Raw genomic sequence first — 21,953 nt, 5'->3', positions numbered from 1 at the left:
TCGAGTATAGATACTCTTTATTGCATTCCTTCATTTGCAAGAAACAATATATATTTTTCAATATAGTTTTGGACAAAACACAAAAGACATGAACCTCATTTAACGAGAGCCATAACTTAATACAGTGTGTGTTGCTTTCCTGGGAGGAGAAAAGAGGCAAGCTGCGCAACAGATAGGGGACCTGGGGTACTGGCCATCAGGGATCACAGAATTACACAATACAAAATCCACTTTAAAAAGCCACAAAATAAGCTAGGGATGAAAACCCAAAATGAAGTAGATATGACACAGAAGTCAACCAAAAATATACAGATACAGATGGCAGGATCTGGAGATAATTTGCCTTCTACCACAGGGACAAATGACAGCTACACCCAAGTGCCACTGTAGCCACAAGCCTCATGGGCGGCGTGAAGCACCTTCAGGTGGCTGCTGACTGCTCGTCCCTGCATCTGAAGCCACGGGGAGGTGGGGGGGAAGGTGGTGGGGGTGGAGACAGTTGACTTGCTCCGTAAGTCTCATCACAGATATGATGACCTGATTCATTCCTTCTGACTCAGGTATAAGACTAACCACCGGTTCTCCTTCCCTTTGGAAAGAGCATGTGGAGAGGAAAGGAAGTGTGTTAAAACATACTGGAATGGATGTTAAAAGACTCAGGATGAGGGCTAGAAAACAGTTTCTTCTGGAGAATAGTGTTTTATTTCAATGCTAGATAGCACAGAGGGTTTAAAATAAAGGAAGAATAAATTCTAAGTCATTAAGATGAGGAAAACGACAAATGGCGAAACTAAGAAGAAGCCTTTAATATAAAGAACTGTCCCATTTAGAGTTGGACACTAATTAGTGCAGAGAGATTTATAAATGACTTCATTTAATGACTCCTTTCTGTTTAGGGGTGTAGGCTTTTTCCATACAGGTCTTTCCCAAGTCGTTAACAACAGCTACCACGTGGTAGTGGCCAGCACATCTCCTGCCACGGAGCAAATGAGTAACACTGAGGGGATGCCACGGCCAACACAGTAATAGTTGCACTTTCTATTAAGAAAGATCTCCGACTGCAGCTTGGAAACATCTCTGAAAATGACTGAGAACAGCATCTTAGAAATTCAAAGTCCTGTTTCTTCAGGCAAAGATAACCACCAGTTTTCTGGGAGAACCTTTAACCAAATACCCAAGTACCTTTAGTGTTAGCGGAGAGGGGCTGTAAGATATAATCCCTCTGAACTCATACCGCTAAGTCACTGCTCCTGGTTTACATCTAGAAAGTCTTCCTTCTAACAGGCCAAGTGTTGTCTTGCAACATCATTACATTTATTGAGAGTTTTTGGGTGGTGATGGTGGTAGGGAGCTTAAAATGTGTAGTGTTCACAAGGGCAGTGTATCTCCCACACTTCAAGACTGAGGAAGAAGAAATCATCCTAGCTTGCACAGAGAGGTAAGCATAGCATTCTAGAGCAAATCTGTACCTTCCACAAAACAGAGTATCTGAGTAAGCACAAGGAAGGGAGTTTTATTGCACTAATCATGCAGTGAGCACACGTTGAAGGTAGGGAACATTTCACTTTGTCTAGGATCTTGAGTTAAGTTGAGTGAAGATCCCAGGCCGTCTTCACCTTGGTCACTTCCCTTGGTCACTGTGTGTGTGCAAAGAGTCCATTTTCAAAGTCCAGGGGGCTACTGAAAAAGAAACACCCAAAACAAAAAGAAGCAGATGAGGGTCTGCAAAAAACCATTTACCACAAAATCACTAAAAGCTTCTTAATGGTTTTTCTACATTTTTTACTATGCATTTGCTATTAGATAAGCATTTCAAAAAAGAAAATGGTCATAGCCCCATGCATTTAAAAGCAGCTTCCAATAAATATGTACCGAGTTTTTTCCTGCATTGTGACAAGGAAGTTTTGCGAAGCAGGACAAGGAGAGCAAACCAACAGTACAACCAATTTCCTTGCTTGGTCTCTCAGACCTACAACACAGTGAAGAATGCTAATAAATGGAAACAAAGTTGTCCAAGAAAAGCTGAGAATTCAAGTGTATATGCACTGTACAGCAACGCTTAGAACAGGTACTGGGATTTAACAGAGTGTGGTAAGTCTGGCTGGTGGTCTTAAGTGCTGTGTGTACTTACGCTCCTTCTTCTCCTAAGAGGGCCAAGAATTTTCTCACACGGTATTCAGGATCCATCTAAATACATCAGAAGAAATAAAGAACACAGGTTAATGGTACCTTCTAACAACTATGCACTTAGTGCCAAGGAAATGCTCGGTTTCATACTTCCACCAGTGCTCTGCTGAGTCACAGAAATACGTTACCTGCTCCCTGACCAGTATTCTGATACACAGCAAAGCAGATTACATCATTCAAAAGGAGTGAACAGGACTTCCTAGCACAGAGAATCACTGTGCACGAGGTTCCAAGTGACCCAGCTGGTCCTTCCCAGGCACCTCAAGGCGAATGCCCCCTCAGCTAGCGCTGTGTAAGGAGGCAGCACGTCTGAGAGGACATATGTGAGACCAGACGATGGCTATTCATGGGGGTTTGAAGGGCATCCAAGTCACAGGACTCATCCAACATATAAAAGTGAGACCAAACTTCTACCAGTTGAGGTTGATTAAATGACCAAAAAGTAGCTTATTAACACTTCATGATCAACATATTCGCTTTTCTTAGCCTTGGTCTTCCATGCAGTTTCTTCTTTGCAATTAATGAAAAAAATGGTGCTGAAAGTAAAAAAATGAAGAGTGGGGCTGACTCCCCTAACATGGCCCCTGGATAATCTGGATCTCCTGTGACAGAAAAGCATCAGGATAGGAGAGCCTGACTGGCTCAGGCAGTGGAGCATGTGATTCTTGATCTCGGGGTTGTGGGTTTGAGCCCCACACTGGGTGTAGAGATTACTTAAAAATAAAATCGTCAAAAAAAAAAAAAAAAAGCATCCTAAGTCTAGGAGAAGATAGGGGAATTTTGGTTCAGAGGCCAAGTTTAGGATATTACTAATTTTCTCTATTCATTTTCCTTTATATTCATGTTTATACTAATTTAATTATATTTTGTTCTCATTGGTCCACCAGAGATGTTATCTAAAAAATGATCATTAAAAACATCTTTAATTCCTTAAGATGAATTTTTATTGTAAGAAACATACCTAACTTTTAAAAAATGTTCCAGGGCAGGAGTCTGTTTCCCAAGAGGGAACTCCCTGCCCTCCAGGGAGAGCTTTCAAATGTCAGTGCAGCTGTGGGTAAATGTGCACTTGGATTCCCCCCACCACCACATTTTTTTTTTTTTAAGATTTCTTCTCTTCTATCCCAAAAAAACATTGAACAGAAGTTTCAAATGTATCAAAGTTAAGAGGTCAGACTACAAAGGACTAAGAAAAAGTGTGAAGAGCTAACAAAAGAAACATTTTCCCTCTTTGGGAATAGAATTACATATGAATCAATTGTCAAGTTCTTTTAAAAAAATGGAACTGGCTGGAGCTCAGCTGTAGTCAGTACTTGCAGGTCTTTGCCCATTAAATATATTTAATATGTGTGAGCAACGACTTACTGACTTGCCTGTAGCTATGGAATTAAAAGTCAAGAGAAAGGGAGGAAAAAAGTAATCTAGATAAATGACTTTATTCCCTCAGGTGACATCCAGTCAGAGCAGATCCTCAGCACTGAGCAAGTTTTAACAGAAACGTGTATAGTGAACAGAGAGGTAACATGACTTATATTTTGCTCAACTACATGCCTCTCCACTTAGGCTCAGTCTCTCTCAGGCAGATCTAAAGAGAATTCACTCAGCTGCACGAAATCCATTTGACAAGAAGGGGTTCAAACTCAGAGGCCTATGAAATGTCAGTCGCTGAAGATTAGGCCTGAGTGCCCCACTCTCACTTTCTGCCCCACATACATGAGAGGCATTAAGTTGATCACTGACCTGCAGGCATCAAAGGAAGAAGGGGTAGGGACTGGAGTGAAAAGCCCACATAGTTTCTTCTATGCAATTATTGAAAAAAAATTATGCTGAAACCAAAAAAATGAAGAGTAGAGCTGACTATCTTGACAGATTTATCTTTTCCCAAGGAAAGAGCTAATACATCTGTATATGCACCTTTACCAAGGATAATCCTAAGCAAAGTGATTAGTCTGTAACTTCAGTTTACATTCATTGTGGAAAATAAATTTCAGTCCGGCTGAATGTTCAATACATTCAACTTAGGTTTCTGAAAGCCACAATTTTGTTTTAAAAATAAATGTTCCAGCAAAGATTAAAAAGCATTCACTTCGTGTTCTCCATTTGTTATTGGTCCAAGAGCCTATTTCAGGTATAACCGTGAAACTTCACTTCTACTACCCACTGCTCACAGGGCCGGGATGGCAGGACTGAGCAGCGACACATAATGCCAACAGCGAGGCCAGTCTGTCCACCAATGACCATCCACAATGGATGGACCCATCTGACTACAGTTCACTGAGTGCCCTACTGTGTGTCCAGTTCTGTTCCAGGGACTGGATTCCAACAGTGAGTGACAGCCAAGGTCCCTGAACTCACAGAACTTGGCAGGAATACATTTACTATCTAACCAGTGTGTCAGATAAGGATAGAAAGACAGGATGGACATGTGGAGGGGTAGAGTTCCCAAAGGAGGAAAGGTAAGTTGCCAGTAGACGTGAGAAAGTCCCAAAGAAATTTCATCTGTCTTTGCCCAGGCACTGGCCTAGGGCTCGGTATTCTCTGTGATCCTGGATGCTTTAACCCTACAGTAGTTTGCATGAAATTTCTAGGAGCCCAGCCAGGGGAAAATATAGAGAGCCTAAGTCTACTCTGTACAATTCAATTAACTGGTCCCTTAAAAACAGTCTCCCACGCCCCTTTTGGTGTAATACAGAGCGGCTTCCGGACCTCTGATAAACAACGCCATCTTCCTTCCATCAATAATTGGCTATGTGATCCTGGATAACCCACTGACCACCTGTGGGACACTCAGTATCCTCATCTCTAAAACGGGGGCAGGGGGTGACGACAGGAGAGCAAATGCCTCTTTGAAGTCCTTTCTAGTTCTAAGATCTAATCACTCCCTAAATTAAAATTGAAAGTAACTTTATAATCTTTTTTTCTATTTCTGAATTTTAAGAAGTGAGAAAGAAAAGTACTAATAAGTTATTGTTTGGTCTCAGAAGCAGGCTACTAATAGCAACTTGAGTTCAGAAATAAGAGAATTATAACAAACTAATTAAAACCTTAGCAGAGGAGGGGTGCCTGGCTGGCTCAGTCAGTGGAGCAGGCGACTCTTGATCTCGGGGTTGTGGGTTCAAGCCCCACGATGGGTGCAGAGATTACTTAAAGTCTTTAAAACAAAACAAAACCTTAGCAAAGGAAATATAGAACCTTGGTATGTCATGAAGCTCCTGTGTCTGAATCCTATGGAGAATGCAACATCTTACCTGGAGCGACATCTCAATCAACATTAGTAACTTCTTGATGCCTATCCAGACCTTCTTCCCTTTGACTTGCTGTGAAATTGTGGTACGTTCCTTATCTCTGAAGTTGCCCAAAAGCTACAAAAACAATAAAAATGACAAAAACACTTTTATAGTAAGTGCATCAACATTAGTTAATGCTCACATTTATCCTTAAAAGAACAGTAGTAAGAACTATCTGACTGGTTCAAGTTGACAGGACTTTCTCCTATCTTAAAATCCAACCTGACCTTCCTAAACCCATTAGGTACAATTAATGAAAGTGAAAACTGGTATCCTAAATCCTGTTTTCCTAGAGATCACCATTATAATTTAGAGATATGTTTGCTGGGGGTGGGGGGGAAAGAAAACTTCAACCCACAATAAATAATCAGTTAAAAATTTTTAGCATGTGTCAAAGCAGAGACTAAATTTAATTCTTTACCCAACCTCAGCACAAGAGCTGCTCACATAATTAATCTGGAGACATTTATCATATAGATAATTTCTATTTTGTTGGGAGTATGCCCCAACTGCATGGGTCTTGAGGATTTTAAGAAGCTTTTACCACTGCCAAACAAATCATTACATAACATTTTTCTCAGATCTCACCAAGTCATTTGTGTACATTGATATTAATCAAAAGTTTAATGAAGGTTATAGTTTTTAAAAAATCTAAACTTTGTCATCCTCAAAAGATTTAAAGAAAACATTTCCATATTATGAAGTTGTTAATAAAGCAGTTTCTTTTACTTCCGTAGCATTTTTGCAGTCTCTAAGGTTTTAATCACCGTTCCAATTTATTAAATGCAAGTAAATGAGCGGAAAGCTATTACGAATGCCCGAATTTTCTACATATTGATTACTCTACCACTCTGCCCTCTCCTCCCCCCATTCCAAGTTTCTGGCCCATGTAATTTGTATGCATCACTCCTGGTGGGCACAGAGTAATTCATTCCTGGCAGGCTGCCTACACCAAGGAATGGGAAATTCATTCACTTTCACTGACATTCATCTCTTCCTCGAATTCCTGAAACGACTGAAGGTATATCCCAGGTGCCCTATTCTAGGTTAGCACAGAAACTAGGCACCGGGTGCAATGTCTGCTGTGCCCCCTTAGCATTATTCCCAGCCCCGACTCCTTTCTAATAGACACTTAGCAATCCATTGACTCATTTTCACCTCCAGAGCCTCCAACAGCTGCTCTCCTGTAGCAATGTTAGGCACGTGGATGGTGGTGCTGAAAGCGTTCAGCATCTCCATCTCCTGAAGGACATCTTTGCGGCTAGTGGTCCCAATGATAAGAAGCTTGCGGCCCTGATCACAGGGAGAAAATGTGTTAAAATGCAGGTTAAGACTGGTTAGGAACCTAGAGTAAGCTTCAACAATGTCCATTTATTTAATTGCAGAAATGCAAATGGTTAGGCAAAAGAAAAATTCAGAATTTTCCGCATGAAAATCTAAAGAAAAGTATCAAGAACAGGATTCAGAAAGGCAACAGCTCCTTCTTGTCATTCACGTCAATAAAATAATGGATGAGTAAGTCAGGGAGACATACAAACCAAATAAAAAGATACTGAAGTATATGCTCTAATTCATTTCTCATGGCCAACATGGTGTACGTACGGTGGGGACTGGAAAAAAGGAAATGAATGAACGGGAAGTCTGTATCACCCACTTAGCAAAGATTTATAATGCTTTTAAGAAGGAGTAGAGTAGGGGCGCCTGGGGGGCATAGTCTGTTAAGTGTCTGACTCTTGGTTTCAGCTCAGGTCATGATCTCAGGGTCCTGGCGCCGAGCCTCACATCGAGCCCTGCATTAGGCTGCTCACTCAGCAGGGAGCTTGCTTGAGAGTCCCTCTCCCTCTGCCCCTCCGCTCGCACTCTTTCTAAAATACGTAAATCTTTTTTTTTTCAAAGGAGTAGGGTAACAAAAATTGTTTACATTTCTGCAACACTTACCTGTAAAAGACATGGTGACAAATGCTTTACATAACTGTGTCATTTAATATTTTAAAATTTCCATTTTATTTTTAACCCCAAAACACAAAAAATGTTTAAAAACTATAGCAGGCCTATGCCACCATTCCTGATTCCCTCTCTCCAAAGGCAATCATTTTAAACTCTTAGCTTTTCTTCTTGTATTTACCTCCTTTTCTTTACATAATAAGGTTACACCATTTTTAGATTTTTGTTTTCAGCTTTAAATATTATTTACTGACCACTTATTACTGAAGATGGGGATTTAATATTAATTTTTTCACATACCCCCGCCATGTGCCCCTTTTCTTGTCCTTCCAATGTGGTTATTTCATAGTCTTTGAATAGAGCTATATTCAGTATTTACCATGATTATATAAGTATGATTGACAGCTAAGCCATGTAGTATACTATTACATTTCCTTTCCTAGGAAACATTTTATATTTATTAGAGTTAATAACTGTCATTTTCACCCTCTGCTTAGTTACCAGGTACCTATTACAAGTTCATCCCCAAATACAACCATGAATATCCTTTCAATACATTCAAACATGTCAGGGAATTTTAAAGTCTGTTTGTTTGTTTAAGACATCCCCTCCTGGAGTCCTCTATTCCTCAAAGAGTCTGAATGGATTGCTGCTGCACAGCTGCAGTTCTAGAACTTTCTTCTCTATTAGATCCCCTACATCCTGGTCTTCATTTATTCCCTCTTTTTCATGGTGCACCTACTTCAATAACTTCCTGAGACAGGGTGCACAGGAGGTAAAAATATAAAGACTTTGAATGTCTGGAAATGCTTTTATTCCACCATTAATATTGTCCACTCTATACTTGAGAGTTCAGCTAGGCACAGAGAACAAGGCTAAAAATAATTTTCCCCTCCAGAATTTTGAAGGCATTACTCTATTGTCTTTTAATTTTCAGTGCTGCTGGCTAGAAGACTGATACTATTCTGATTTTGACTTTTTGCTTCTACTTTTTTTTTAATTTTAAAGGACCTTTTCCTTACCTTTATATTCTAATTTTAAAATCACATACTTTGAGATAAATCTTTCTTTACTCCTTCTGCTGGTGCTAGATGGTTCCTTTCCAAACTGAAAAATGATTCAGTTTTAGGAAATATCTTGGATTATTTCTTTGATTTTTCTATTTGTCTTTTTTTTCTTTCCTTCTTTCTTTTTTTTACTCCTGGTTTTTACCTTTCTCTTTCAAATACTTTTTGGGTTAGGATAACATTATCTTCCAGCCTTTATATTAAGTTCTTTCTAGAATATATTTTCATTTCTAAGAGCTCTTTCTTGTTTCTTGAATGCTTTTTTTTATTGTACTTAATGGATATGATACCTTATTTTAGATTTGTGTGACTATTACAGATTTTATAATGATTTCTTCTGTTCTCTGCTTTGTCCTGTCTCCCCAGAGTTCCTTTTTTCCTATTTGTTCACTGGAGCTTTCCCTCAAGTATCTGGTGATTGCTGGATGACTATTCAGATTTAAGAGTTAAACTAGTGACTGGAAGCTCTGAGTCTAAGGGCTTCACTACAGGATGATCAGATAAGACTTGGCTGATTATTGGGGGTCCTTCAAAGGTCAGGGTGTGTACATTTTTCCCAGAGAAGAATCTTCCAATCTTCTTCCTGAAGGCTATAAAGCCTAGTTTCCAGCATACTGGGATTAGATGGGGGAAGGGATCTGGGTAGCTCACCATTCAATATGGAGACTCCCATTTACTCCTATTTGCAGAGTGGCATCTCCTGAGATCAACGTCTCATTTCATGTTCATATAATCCTGAGAATTAAGTACTTGTATTATCTCTACTTTACTGATGAAGCTATTGAATCTCACAGATACAAGTAATTTGTTGAAGGTCAAACAACTAATATATGGTGGATCCGGGAATGGAAGCCAGATCCAGAATCCAAAACTGTATACTGCTTTTCTTGATGAAGAAAAACATATTTAAAAAAATGTTTACTTGGGGGACGCCTGGGTGGCTCAGTCGTTAAGCGTCTGCCTTCAGCTCAGGTCATGATCCCAGGGTCCTGGGATCGAGCCCTGCATCGGGCTCCCTGCTCCGCGGGAAGCCTGCTTCTCCTTCTCCCACTCCCCCCGTTTGTGTTCCCTCTCTCGCTGTGTCTTTCTGTCAAATAATCTTTAAAAAAAAAAAAAGTTTACTTGGAAAATGGAAGAGGAATGCATTTTAAACTATGTCACTAAATTTATGGTACACACTTACTCCACAGATAAGCCTTTAAAACAATCATTAAACCTATTCATGAATCTTAGAAACTCAGGATGTTAAAATGAGAAAATAGGAGTTCCTGGGTGGCTCAGTCAGTTAAGCGTCTGCCTTCAGCTCAGGTCATGAACCCAGGGTCCTGGGATCGAGCCCCGCGTCGGGCTCCGTGCTCAGCCAGGGGCCTGCTTCTCCTTCTTCCTCTGCCGCTCCCCCTGCTTGTGCCCTCCTGCTCTCTCTCTGTCAAATAAATAAAATCTTAAAAAAAAAGAGAGAGAGATAATGACAATATATTATGGACAGGTGGGAGGTATTATGCACAGGACGTCGCGGTAGAGGGAGGGAAAAGGTGGCAGAGAAATATCTGCTCTTTCTCTGGAACTGAGTCTTAAGGAATGAGTAGGATGATTAGGAAGATGAAGGGGAAGGATATTCCAAGCCAAAAGGAGCAGAAATACATAAGTCTGAGGGCAAAATAATAAAAACAAAAATTGGGGAGTTGGGGTACTTACAAACACACAAAGACATACACATTTCTACTGTCACAGAAGAGTGGTGCTTTAACATTCAACACTAAATTCCATCTGTAAACTTAGGAACACATCCCTGAAGGCTAACAGATGCTAAAGGCCACAGAGGCTTATTACAACGAAAGGCAACTGTTATCTCTCCTTACGTTCTACAGCCCATAATTCAAACTCCCTCATCTTGCCTTCTCTCAAGGAGGGCCACACATTGGCCCTAGAAGAACGGCACTGAGGAAGAAGCTTCTTACTCACTCCAGAAAGCTGGAATTGCCATTTTCCAAGTGAAACTTTCTCTTACATTAACCATGACTATGCTCCTTGGAGTGTTGAAAGACTGGGAAATGCAGAGCAACTTATAATGGAAACACTAATTTATGTTTTGCTTTACTTCTTGTTTAACAAGACTGCAAACACTGCAGAGAGGTCATGACCCAGACAAGTTCAGGCCTTGACTTGTAAAGCCTCATCTTTAAGAAAACACCGAAAATCATTACCAAATAATTAAATTGTGCTGGGTCATTTTGTCTATTAATTAGTGGTAATGCTCATGAGGAAGTTTTATCATGAAAAAAACAACTCTGAGTGTGTTAATGTAGTAAATCATACTGGAGAACAGTTTGGATGAAAAGCTGCCAGCAGCATGTAACAGGAAAGCCGCCTTTAAAAATAAAAGTAGAGTTCAACCCAAGAGGGGAAATCCAACTCATTAATGTGTGGCTACTAGTCTTAAGTCTACAGCATGGAAACATGCCCCTTGATGGAAAGAAAAAAAAGTAGACTGGTAACTTATTTGAAGGATAAAAAAAATTGTTCCCAGAATACTTTTGCTAGTTCCTGATACAATAAAGAAACGGGCCTAAATAAAATGACTATCTGCCAATCGGATTATGATAAACATTGTTCCAAGGTTAAATAAGTATTAGTTAACTAATTCTTGGTACCATAAGAAGCAACTCAGGTGAAAACATTTCCATGAAAAAGGCAGGGCTCAGTCAGGTGTTGATCCTTCAAAAAAACACTTCTTTACATGATGAAGAATGAACAAAGTACTAAGCAGTATCTAAGCCTTTTGCCACACAAAGGACTAACCAGATAATCCACACCCTTTCATAGGTCCTGCCCATTGATTGGCCCCAATAAACTGATTTGTAACAAAAGTTCATGTGGAAGAAAGCTTTTTTTCTTAAATAGAAATGCCACCAATATAATACTGCAGTGAAATGGAAGGGCTGATTTTAACCTGTGAACAAAAGTAAAGTCAGTTATGCAGTAAAGAAAGGCCATTCTTTCCATATCATTCAATGCTGAGCAAGTGTAATACACCCTCGGTAAGAAGAATTAACTGGGAACAATTGGGAACCCTGAAATGGATTAAGAAGTGAGTTTAAAAGTGAAACTCAAAACTGCTGTGTGTCGGGGCCTTAAACTTTATTTTCTGATGGTTAGAATCTGAGGCTTTTTCTGAGAGAGAAAAATTTCAGAATATTAAGAATTTATAAACCCAGTATGTAAAAGACTAGTTGTTCAGATCATTAACGAGCATTTACTCTGTTTAGGTATTTACGGAATTATGAGATTTGGTTTGTGCCCTCAAAGTGATCATAATTTAGCTGGGAAGAGCACATACACATTCAGGGACCAGTACCAAGTAACACATCAGCAAACACAAACTAATCATGGCAGAGGGGACAGAGCATAAGGGAACAGTTTCATCGGAGTGGGGGCATCTAGGAAGATTCCCGTAGTGCTGTAGAGTCACAGACACAGAGGAGGCCCTGGAGGAGAAGGGACGGGTCTCTAATGCTACTCAATCCTATGTGGGTGGTGGAGGCAGCTGAGCCGGAGTGCTCAGGGCTGAAAACGAAGCCTTTCTAGAGAGAGGGGAGTGGGCAGCCACTGAAAGGAAGACTCAGAATGCTTAACTAAGGAAGGAGATTTGATATAAAAAGCAACAGGAAACTAAAGAAGATTCTTGAGGAGGCAGAAGAATGAGGAAGAGAAAGAGGATCCAGCAGCTCCAGGCAGGACGGTCTAAGGGCCAGTGGAAAGCTGGGGCACTAATGATGTGTGGCTCTCCAAGTCAACATGCCCAGGAAGGATCTGCACCTTCCCCCCCCAAGACCTCACACACATGACATCCTTTTTAAGGCAAGCCCAGGGCTGGCAGACAGCAAGGGAGGAGAGGCAAGTCCTCTGATGGATAGGTGGCTTGGTGCAGTAGCAAAAGGACAGGCTCCGTCATTCACAGCTGTGTGACTGGGGGTAGATTTCACTTCTGAGTACCCGTCTCCTCCTCAGTCACACAAATGGGATAAAAATCCTACCTACCTGTCAAAGTAGAGTGGTGAGGGCGGGGGTGGGGGGAAGAAGATTGGCGAAGGGAAGCCTTTCGGAGGAGGCGAGAATGAAAGGACGTACAAGCTTAAATGAATGGTCTTGAAGGGACCTGAAAAAGCATTCTCTGTGTAGGATGTCAGGACTCCCTAACGTTACGGTTAGGTCAGGGTTAGGTTGGGTGGACGAGCAGTGCGGTGTCCGCAAATCCCTCTCCTCCCAACACAGGGTACTGACAACAAATGATGCACAGAGAGCGCATTCTCCCAAGATTCACTCTCATGGGAAGAGGAGAGCTCCAATCTTCAGCTTGACTAGGGTTCCAGTGAGGCCCAGATGAGTCTGAACTAAAGATCAACCATCGCCTTTAGGAGTCATGGCAGAGGGTGAGAGTGAGTGGCCTCAGCAAGAGGTTTCTAAGGGAGAGGTCAGTTCAGGGCAGGGGTGTGAAGAAGCATTCCCAGTAAGCCATGCTTTACTCTCCCACTTATCCTAGCTTTATTCACAAAATGGGAAGAATTTCACATATTTTTACTCAGTTTGTATTATTCAACACAGAGACTTTTTAAAAAAATATCCTACCCACCATAGTTCTTATACAACTTTATCATTGCCCTTATTTGCAAGTCTGAATCTGTTCCTAGCCTGTCAACTCCCTGCGGGTAGGAGCCATGTTTGACTCATCTCTGTCCTGGTGGTTGTTAGCACAGCATGCCTGGCTCACAGAAGATACTCCAGTGCTCCCTCCACCTAGAATGCTCTTCCCTTATACATCCGTGTGATTCTCTGACGTCATGGGGGTTGCTTCAGTGTCAACTCTTGTACAGGCCCACACAGGCCCCCATGCTCCGCCATTTAAAACTGCAGACTCCCCTTCTTCAGCTCCCTTTATCCCGCTCCCCCCCCCAATATGGGTCACCTTTTAACATGCGAAATACTTTACTCATTTACTGTCTTTACTTATTTATTGTATTTATTGCTGGTCTTCCTTCAGGAGGACAGGATTTTTGTCTGTTTGGGTCTCTTGATATGTCCAGGGCTAGCATTGTGCCTTGTACATACTGGGAAGTGAATACATTTGTGTTGAATGAATGAATGGTGATCTCATTGTAGGCTTCGAGGGTGCGGATCACTCCTTCCTTGTTACATTCTCTGTTCTGGCCCTGGAAAAATGCACGCTATACCAAGTGTTCAACAGGAAAATAACTATCTACCATTTCAGAGTCTATACCTCGGAGCCCCAAATGGGGAATCCTATAACAAGTTTTCAAGAAAATAATCTAGAATGAATGGCATGTATGCTTCATTTACAATGTCAGTGGATGCCATAAGGCTGTCATCCATTTCTTTTAGTTAATCAACTGATAGTTAAGCTATTGATTGGATAATACAGACCTCTCTAACAGGGAAAAGAGGAGATTCATTAGAAGCCATTAAGTCAAGCTAGTGAAATAACAAGTATTATTAAGCATCTCCTACAACTCTTAAGTTTCCCCAAAACAAGGGAGAAAATTGACTACCATTAAAAACAACCAGGAGCCAGGACAGTAAAAGGAGAGGTTGGGGCCTCTTTGCATATTCTGCATGCATTTCTGATTTCTCATGCTCAAATATCTGGTAACTTTTTTGTGTGTGTGGTTAAATGTTTAAATTGAATACCAAAGGAAGGATGTTTCAAATAAATCATGCTACAACTAGGCAGACAACTACACTTAAACTCTCCATTAGATTTTCCCCTGAAGCAAATTCTTAGTCTACTGTCTTTGTAACCATCCCCATGGTGCTGTTGGCAGGGCAGAGGACAATAAAGAGGGGAATTCACGATGCAGATTGGATATGAAATGAGAAACTTCACCCCAAATAATTTAAAATAATTACTATAGGCAAGAGCAGACCACTTTATGATATTACAGAATATTTTAGTATCAATTTGTGAAAAACACACTGAATCATCAGATTTTATACTTGAGTAGCTCTTGAAGATGACCTCGTCTAAAGATGACCTAATCCTCCCCTGGTTATTTTATAGATGAGAAACCTGGGATGAGAGGTGAAGTGACCTGTCTGCAGCTTTTATATCCAGGCAGGGAGCTGAAGTTAGAATTCAGGCCTCTTAGATATTTCCGTTATGCTTTCCTGTCCATTGTTCTCATCTGTGCAATTTTTAACTCATATCAGCAATGGCTGATCTCTTAGTTATGAGTCAGGGAGACACATCACCTAGGAATTATGATCTCTGAGCTCTTAGGAGAAAAGTTTAAATTAAGAAAATAAAGCTGTACTGAACATGCCACAGTATTCTTAATGCCGAAAGGAATAGTTCTCATTAGAAACTGAACTAAGATGACCACTGATTCATTAGCAGATCCAAACTCCTCAGTCTTGCAACCACAGGAAGTTTCCCTCCCTCTCTCGATGTTTAGTTTGATGCGCCCCACAATGATCTCTGTGCTCTATTCAGGTCAATTTTCTTCTTCCTTCTCATTTAATTTCACCTCTGTGACTTTTATTCACAGCCTTCCTCTTTATTGAAACGCTTTCCAGAGTTTTCTAGCAGTCTGCGATGGTCTCTTATGTCCAAGATATTTCAGAACTTGCCTTCTCTCCACACTCTGCCCTCACTTAACCCGACACAACTCCATGTACTCCTGCAGGCCCCAACCTTTTCGAACACGGATCAACATGCCCTCACTTAACTGGAGGCCAATCTGCTGAACAATTCAGCTATCCAGAACACAGAACCAAGAAATAAGCAAAAATCCTCTAACTTCTAGGACCAAAACAAAACAAAGTGAGATTCAAGTGACTTTACTCACTGCTAGTGTCTGTCACCTTCTCCACTAGGCACGTGGGCACAGTGGCCAGGGCCCATAAAACTTGGAAGGGCCCACAAAAATATATATATATATTTTTTTTTAAGTAGGCTCCATGCCCAGTGTGGAGCCCAACGCGGGCTCGAACTCACAACCAGGAGATCAAGACCTGAGCCAACCATCAAGAGCTGGACACTTAACTGACTGAGCCACCCAGGTGCCCCTCTCTTTTCTTTTAAAATCAGAAGAAAACAAAGAACTTTCAGGTCAAAAAAATGTTTTCTTGTTGTTTTTAAAGATTTTATTTCACTTTTTATTTTTTTTAGGTGGGGGAGGGACAGAGGGAGGGAGAGAATCAAGCAGGTTCCATGCCCAGCGCAGAGCCTGACTCGGGGCTCGATCTCATGACCTTGAGATCGTGACCTGAGCCGAATTAAGTCGGATACTCAACTGACTGAGCCACCCAGGCGCCCCTAAATATTTTATGTTTAACTCTACACCCAACGTGGGGCTCAAACTTACAACCCTAAGATCAAGAGTCACACAGGCACCCCTAGAAAATGATTGAAATACCAACAGTTGGAAAATAAAATTCTGAAATTTTTTTAATGGAAGAAAGGGCCCATGTAAGTCATAATGTGGCCCTGTTCGTAGGAAAGCTCCTCTAGCTCTTGTGACCTGGTTATTCTTACTTTACAAACAACTCATGAGTCCCAGTGGTTGCCTTTTTTAGTTCACAGCTGACCAGAAGCAGCAAATTAGCAAAGTGGGAACCATCAGAGGCAGGTAGGCTAACACAATTCAATGGGATTTTGCAAGTCACAGCTAATAGCAAAACTTAAGAACAAGAAAAGGTACAAAAAAAACTAAAACAAAACAAAACAGGGCACACTGGGCCTATTTCATGACTACCTGGACAGAGTTGTACACATTCCAACAGTTCCTGCTGTTACCCATGATAGTACTGACCCATGTGATTATGATTTGTAATGATGATCCTTATTCTTTAACACAGTTCAGACACCAAAAATGTATACAGCAATTTTTTCCTCTTGAAAAAGGCTAAAGTATAACAACAATAGATATTTAAAGAGGTTAAGCTTTCATCATCTGAAAAAAAATAAAGCTTTTGATTTCTTATGAATTCCTATTCTTGTCTCCAGGGAAACTGAATATGCCACATGAAGCCTGAGATAAGTAATTATACACAAAACATATCCTTACATTTCCAAATATCAGTTAGTGTGTAAATAAAAATTTGCTAATTCTGGCATAGACGCACCCTTCACCGTCTCTCCTCATTGCTTCAGAGCTGGAATTCCTTAGCGTGGCAGCACGGCCCTGATAAACCACCCTTCCACTCATCTTTCAAGACCAAGATCAAGAACTATTTGTGGAACATTTGCAGATTTTCTCAGTAAAATGGACTGTGCTTTCCTTTATATTCCACTGGAACCCACACAACTTATAAAACTAGATACATCATGTTTACACATCTCTGTCACTGGATTGTGACAGGGATACAAAAAACAAAACCCTTCCTTGGTGGATGAACTAGAAAGAAGTGTGTAGCTTCTCTGCCCCACCCCCAAAGTCCCAGTACCTTGTAGGAGCAACTCTCAGGGCTAAGGTTGCCAGATAAAGCCCCAAGTATGCCCCAAACACTACACGAGATATACCAAAAATTATTTGATATCTTTCTAGAATTCAAATTTAACTGGGTGTCTTTTATTCGTACCCACCGAATCCAGCAACCCCACTCAGAGCGGATGCAGCCCCACACCAGGGTGGATGGCTTGGCGAGCAAGGTGTGGGCTGAATGTTAACTCTCCATGGTCACTGACTTTGTACACACCTTGCTCACCAACTGCACAACTGAGCAGGTGGTCCTGGATCATAAGCTCCTTGAGGGCAGGTACAGTGTCTCATTCATCCCCTATTTCTACAGTGTGGAACAAAATGCTCATTAAGTGCACATCCCAGGGAAAGCATATACTCTATAAAGTCATATTTCAAACTTGCATGTCAAAAGAAATATTTCTGGATGGGGAAAAAAAACCTTCCCATTGCCCTTCCATGGAACTTAATACAATTGTCACCATCTATCTTCGTCAACCTTGGTCAGACTGCCATTCCAGCATCAGGAGTTCCTACTGGAAGCACAACACTGAGCGGAATGCCAGGTGGGTCTCCAAGGACAACTGGGAGAGGCATGAGACACTTTCACACTTCTCCTCTCAGGTCCACAGGGCGTCTTACAGACCAGACCTTAAATTAAATCAGCCTTACAAGAAAAAACAAGGTTAAAAAAAAAATTACACATAGACACGCTTAGAGACAAAGGTACATTCATTTAACCCTGTTAGGCAAATAGCAAATCAGTTGGAAAGATTGGAATTAAAGAATTTTGACAGTTATATGCTGCTAGTTAAAAATGAAAACAATGGTATACACATTAAGTTTTTTTTTCCTGATTATAAAGTAATAAATGCTTACTGTTGAAAATTTATAAAATATAGGAAGCAATAAAGCAGAAAAAAATCACCTATAATCCTGCCATCTAGGGTACAGCAGGTGCCTTCAAGATAGAGAAATAATAGAACTTCCTTTTATTTTTGATTGCATTCTTCAAAAAAATTTTTTGTGTATGTTTTAAAATGAACATCATCTTATAGAATAACAGATGTATTAAAACGTTGGGAAGATAAGCTCATATGCTTTTTTTTACTGGTAGGGGTACGCATTCAAAAAGCTGGGGGGCCACTGACATAAAGGCAACCAAAAGGAACAATTTTGGCCTTACACCCCCTCACCCCCAGTTCTTTTTTCTTTGACTGAAATCGCACTCGGAGAGCAACTCAGGATTAAGTGAAAGGTGACTTGACAGTTACGCAGGCAGTTTCTGACACAGACCCAGTTTATATAGACAGTGGGTCACTGGCTGGGTGGTCAGAGTTTTCCATCTGACTGGTTAACTTCTCCCTGTCTCCCCTTCCCATTATTGCCCCTCTTATTCTGGAAACTGGCCCCCTTCTTCCGCTTGCTCCAGGGCTGGCTAAGGCAGACAGGGGCTGCAAAGGGCAAGATGGCCGGCAGAGAAAGCGGCTATGCTCTTTCTTCCGGATTTCTAGGGCTGGTTTCTCCAGCAGCAGCCACGTGGAGCTGAGCTCCTTTGATATGCGTCGTTTGCTTTGTTCGTTTTATATATTTTTTGTGTAAGGAAAGACGACAGAGTTTTCTTTGAAGTGAATAATAAACTAATAACTGAGTTGTGCTTTGCCGTTTGCAGAGAACTAAAATAAATACTTATTTTATTTAATTCTCACATCCTCAACTTCAATATTACTATTGTTCTTATTCTAGAAAAGTGAAAATTGAGGCTCAGAAGTGGCTGAATTCAAATTCAAGTCTTTGAATTCGAGCCCCTGTGCTCTTAGTTACACCGCCAATGCTAGTTCTATGTGTAGTTAAGACCCACCATCTTCAAAATACCCATTCGTAGTAAATATTATCATCCGCATAGCCTAAATGGTTTAAAAAAAAAAAAAAAGGAAAGAAAAGGCGGGGCCACTCAGATTGTCTGAAGCCTGCCTGTGGAAGCCCTCTTTCCATTCCCCAACGTGAGGGGCAAGGAAAGTTGTCAATACGAAGATGTGGCTATAGACCAAGTAGTGACTTAAAAAGATCAAGACCTCGTTCCATCTACATCCCAATAACTATGAGGAATATTGACGGACTGTTCTGGACCTTTTGTAAGATTCCTCTTACTGGCTCTTCTTACCCAACAGCTGTTATGCCATGCAGTATAAAGCCCTAGGAAATCTCCAAAGATCTGTATACTTGTTTCAGGGACAAGAAGGCAGGAGAGAAGCTGTGAGACACTACTCTGGTCCACCCTAAGTTAGGAGAAAAGGGGAGCTTCAGTCACAAGCAACAGGTGGCTTCAGGGGAAACGCAAGTAGGTGGGTCAGTCCTTGGAGGCTGAAGATAAATGTAACAGGTAGTGTCCTCAGGGATCTGACAATGGCCAGAAGCCCTGTTCCTCCCTCAAATCCTTACCCTGTTGAGCCCTGAACCTCCTGTCTCTATTTCATTCTTCATTTATAATAGGGATCTCTAATTCTCAGACCCGAGTACTTAGGAAGCTTCTAAATTCCAGCACATGGGAGAGAGGGAAGCAGGGCATACTTATGTTTTCCCAGTACTGCGAATGAGGGAAGCTGTATCTGGGCACTCCAGGCTGGAACTCCAGCTCACTTTCTGATGATCTGCTATATATAGCGGTTGCATGTTTTAGTTTTCCTGTCTTACAGGCTAAAAAGATTCTGTGGACTATCTAAAGGCACCTCTTTAAAAACAAACAAACAAACAAACTGGAAAATACATTTCTAGTTCCATATAATAGTCTTAATGAAATACTAGACCCTCTAAGAACTTTGAAACAGCCACAAAACAGGAACAAACAGAATCTGAGATGGTCAACCCTTGGCCCCAAGCAATGGGAATATTCCAATCAAGAGAACATCCATTCTCTTCTCGAAGATGTTAGGATAAGACTCTATAAATCAATCCTTTACAGATGGCATGCTCTGTGGACAATGGCAGGTTCCTCCTTTTCAGTAACTCCATGCTCTTCACAATAAAGCATCAGTACCTTCTACCTGTGTAGTCCGCAGGTTTATAGAGGACCTCACGATACATCATCTTCGTTGGCCATCAATGGGGCAGGTATGGCAGGGAGAATTACCTCCATTTTACAGATGAAGAAAGACACAAAGATATTAAGGGACTAGTTCAAAGTTGACTAAGCTACAACTCAAACTCAGGTTTTCTGACCCCAATACAAAGAGCAACTTCTGCAGAGGGGCTTCCTCACAAGATTCATGGCGCTGAGGAATATTATGGTACTAAAATCAACACTTTTCTAACACTGACATCATGTCACAATAACATATTTATGGCAATAATGCTAAATGAAGACATTCTGGCAGGGAGAGAATATTGTCTCAGTACCATTAGCAGTTCACCGATGATTAAACTTCAGATATTTAATTTTGAGTTAGCTGAAAATGGTGTATACATGTCTTACAATTTTTTGTATTCATTAATACCTATTATAGATGTGCTCTACCAAACCAAACAAAAACCCTATTTTGAAAGTATGTTTTTTTTTTAATGTGTGTCTGTTTTTATTTATTTACTTGATTTATTTTTTAAGTAGGTTCCACACCCAACGTGGGGCTTGAACTCACAACCCGGAGATCAAGACTCACATACTCTACTGACTGAACCAGCCAGGTGCCCCTGAAAACGGTTTTATTCAGCAGGTATCTGTAGCAATATTTTATAAAAGGACTCACTAAATTTCTTTCACTAGTATATATATATATATAGAATGTGTATATGTAGAATGTAAATATATATAATACTCAATATATATGTAGAATGTAAATATATATAATATATTCAATTTACATAGAACTTTCTGAGACAACCTACTATACTAAGCGAAGTATAGAGAATTTTATAAACTATAGTAGCCATCTAATGTCACTGACTTCATAAATGGAAAAACTGGGCCACTGAATTGTCAACCATCATACAACTTTTCTTCAACAAAGCAGTGCAATGCACAAGCCATCACATCAGTGATTACGATTAATGTGTCTGGCAAAATGACTACACCTCTTTCCTAAAGTGGTTATACATCTTATTGAGTCATATTGTAGTTATTAGCCAGAGTTAATTTTGAACAGATAGATGGGGAGATACTCATGTTTAGGCCTGCATGATTTGGAGTCTCTTCCATTATCTGCTTCTTTCGCTGAAGCAACCCAAAGGCTGAAGAGTTGCTTAATATTACCAAGACTTCCTAATAACATCTCCGAATAAGACTGTACTCAGATGTCGTGTCAGGATTACATGAAGAGCAATCTTGTCTAGAAACTGGTGATGTTAAAATCCACGGGACAAACAGACCCGCCCGAGTTCCCACTGGCAGCTCACTATAGTTTTTTATTGGTACGTGATGCCAATGCTGGCTCTAAACCCTATTTCTTTCTTATTAGGGAATATTCCTAGGTGCCAGAGCAGCAAGGAAGTTGTTTTTTTCAATAACGTTTACTTTAACAAAAACTCTAACAACCGCTAGGTCTGAATTCTACTTCAGTAATACTGCTATGAATTCAGAGTGGTCTTCTCTTGTAAGAGTTTACAGTTTCCAAAGAGTTTTCCAACTGGTATGCTGCAAAGGAGTTCCAGGTAGACAAAGATAGCAGTTCTCGTCAGCCCTGGGGAAGGCTGGGTGGCACGTGGGGCGGGGGGGACTGTGCTGAGAGTGGTGGCAGCCATTTACCTGAGTACCTCAACAGACGCTACCGTTTTCTATATACTATTACACTGAACTCAAAGAGGAATGGTTCTTCATAAGTGACAAGGCCAATCTGGTAGCTACAGATGCAGTCTTCCAATCTGATTCCCCGAAGCGTCAAGTAAACCTAGCACTGAAGCAGTCAGGTTAATGGGTTTAACTAACTACTCCCGCACTTGTTGAGGAAACTGGGAAGTCATGTCATTTTAGAGCTTGAGGAGTTCCTTTGCAGGCACTTTAT

At 40.8% G+C, this 21,953-nt stretch overlaps 1 protein-coding gene across 2 annotated transcripts in view; it reads right to left on the bottom strand.

Annotated features, from left to right (window-relative positions):
- Nucleotides 1-1,492: 1,492 nt before the first annotated feature.
- NSF (N-ethylmaleimide sensitive factor, vesicle fusing ATPase) overlaps nt 1,493-21,953 on the bottom strand; it is a 157,476-nt gene continuing 137,015 nt past the window's right edge. For both annotated transcript variants that reach the window (XM_025890029.2, XM_025890030.2), the window contains exons 18-21: nt 6,633-6,767; nt 5,436-5,549; nt 2,132-2,187; nt 1,493-1,680 (exon numbers count right to left, since the gene is read on the bottom strand). In XM_025890029.2, coding sequence (XP_025745814.1) covers nt 1,635-1,680; nt 2,132-2,187; nt 5,436-5,549; nt 6,633-6,767 — 351 coding nt within the window. In that variant the 3' untranslated portion in view covers nt 1,493-1,634. The remainder of the gene's footprint in view (nt 1,681-2,131; nt 2,188-5,435; nt 5,550-6,632; nt 6,768-21,953) is intronic.

The sequence above is a fragment of the Callorhinus ursinus genome, unplaced genomic scaffold (genome assembly GCF_003265705.2).
Source record: "Callorhinus ursinus isolate GAN/ISIS: 27379988/994484 unplaced genomic scaffold, GSC_fseal_2.0 scaffold50, whole genome shotgun sequence".
NCBI classification, from domain to species: domain Eukaryota; kingdom Metazoa; phylum Chordata; class Mammalia; order Carnivora; family Otariidae; genus Callorhinus; species Callorhinus ursinus.
Note: the sequence above shows the minus strand (reverse complement) of the source record. Positions and strands in the feature narration are given on the sequence as shown.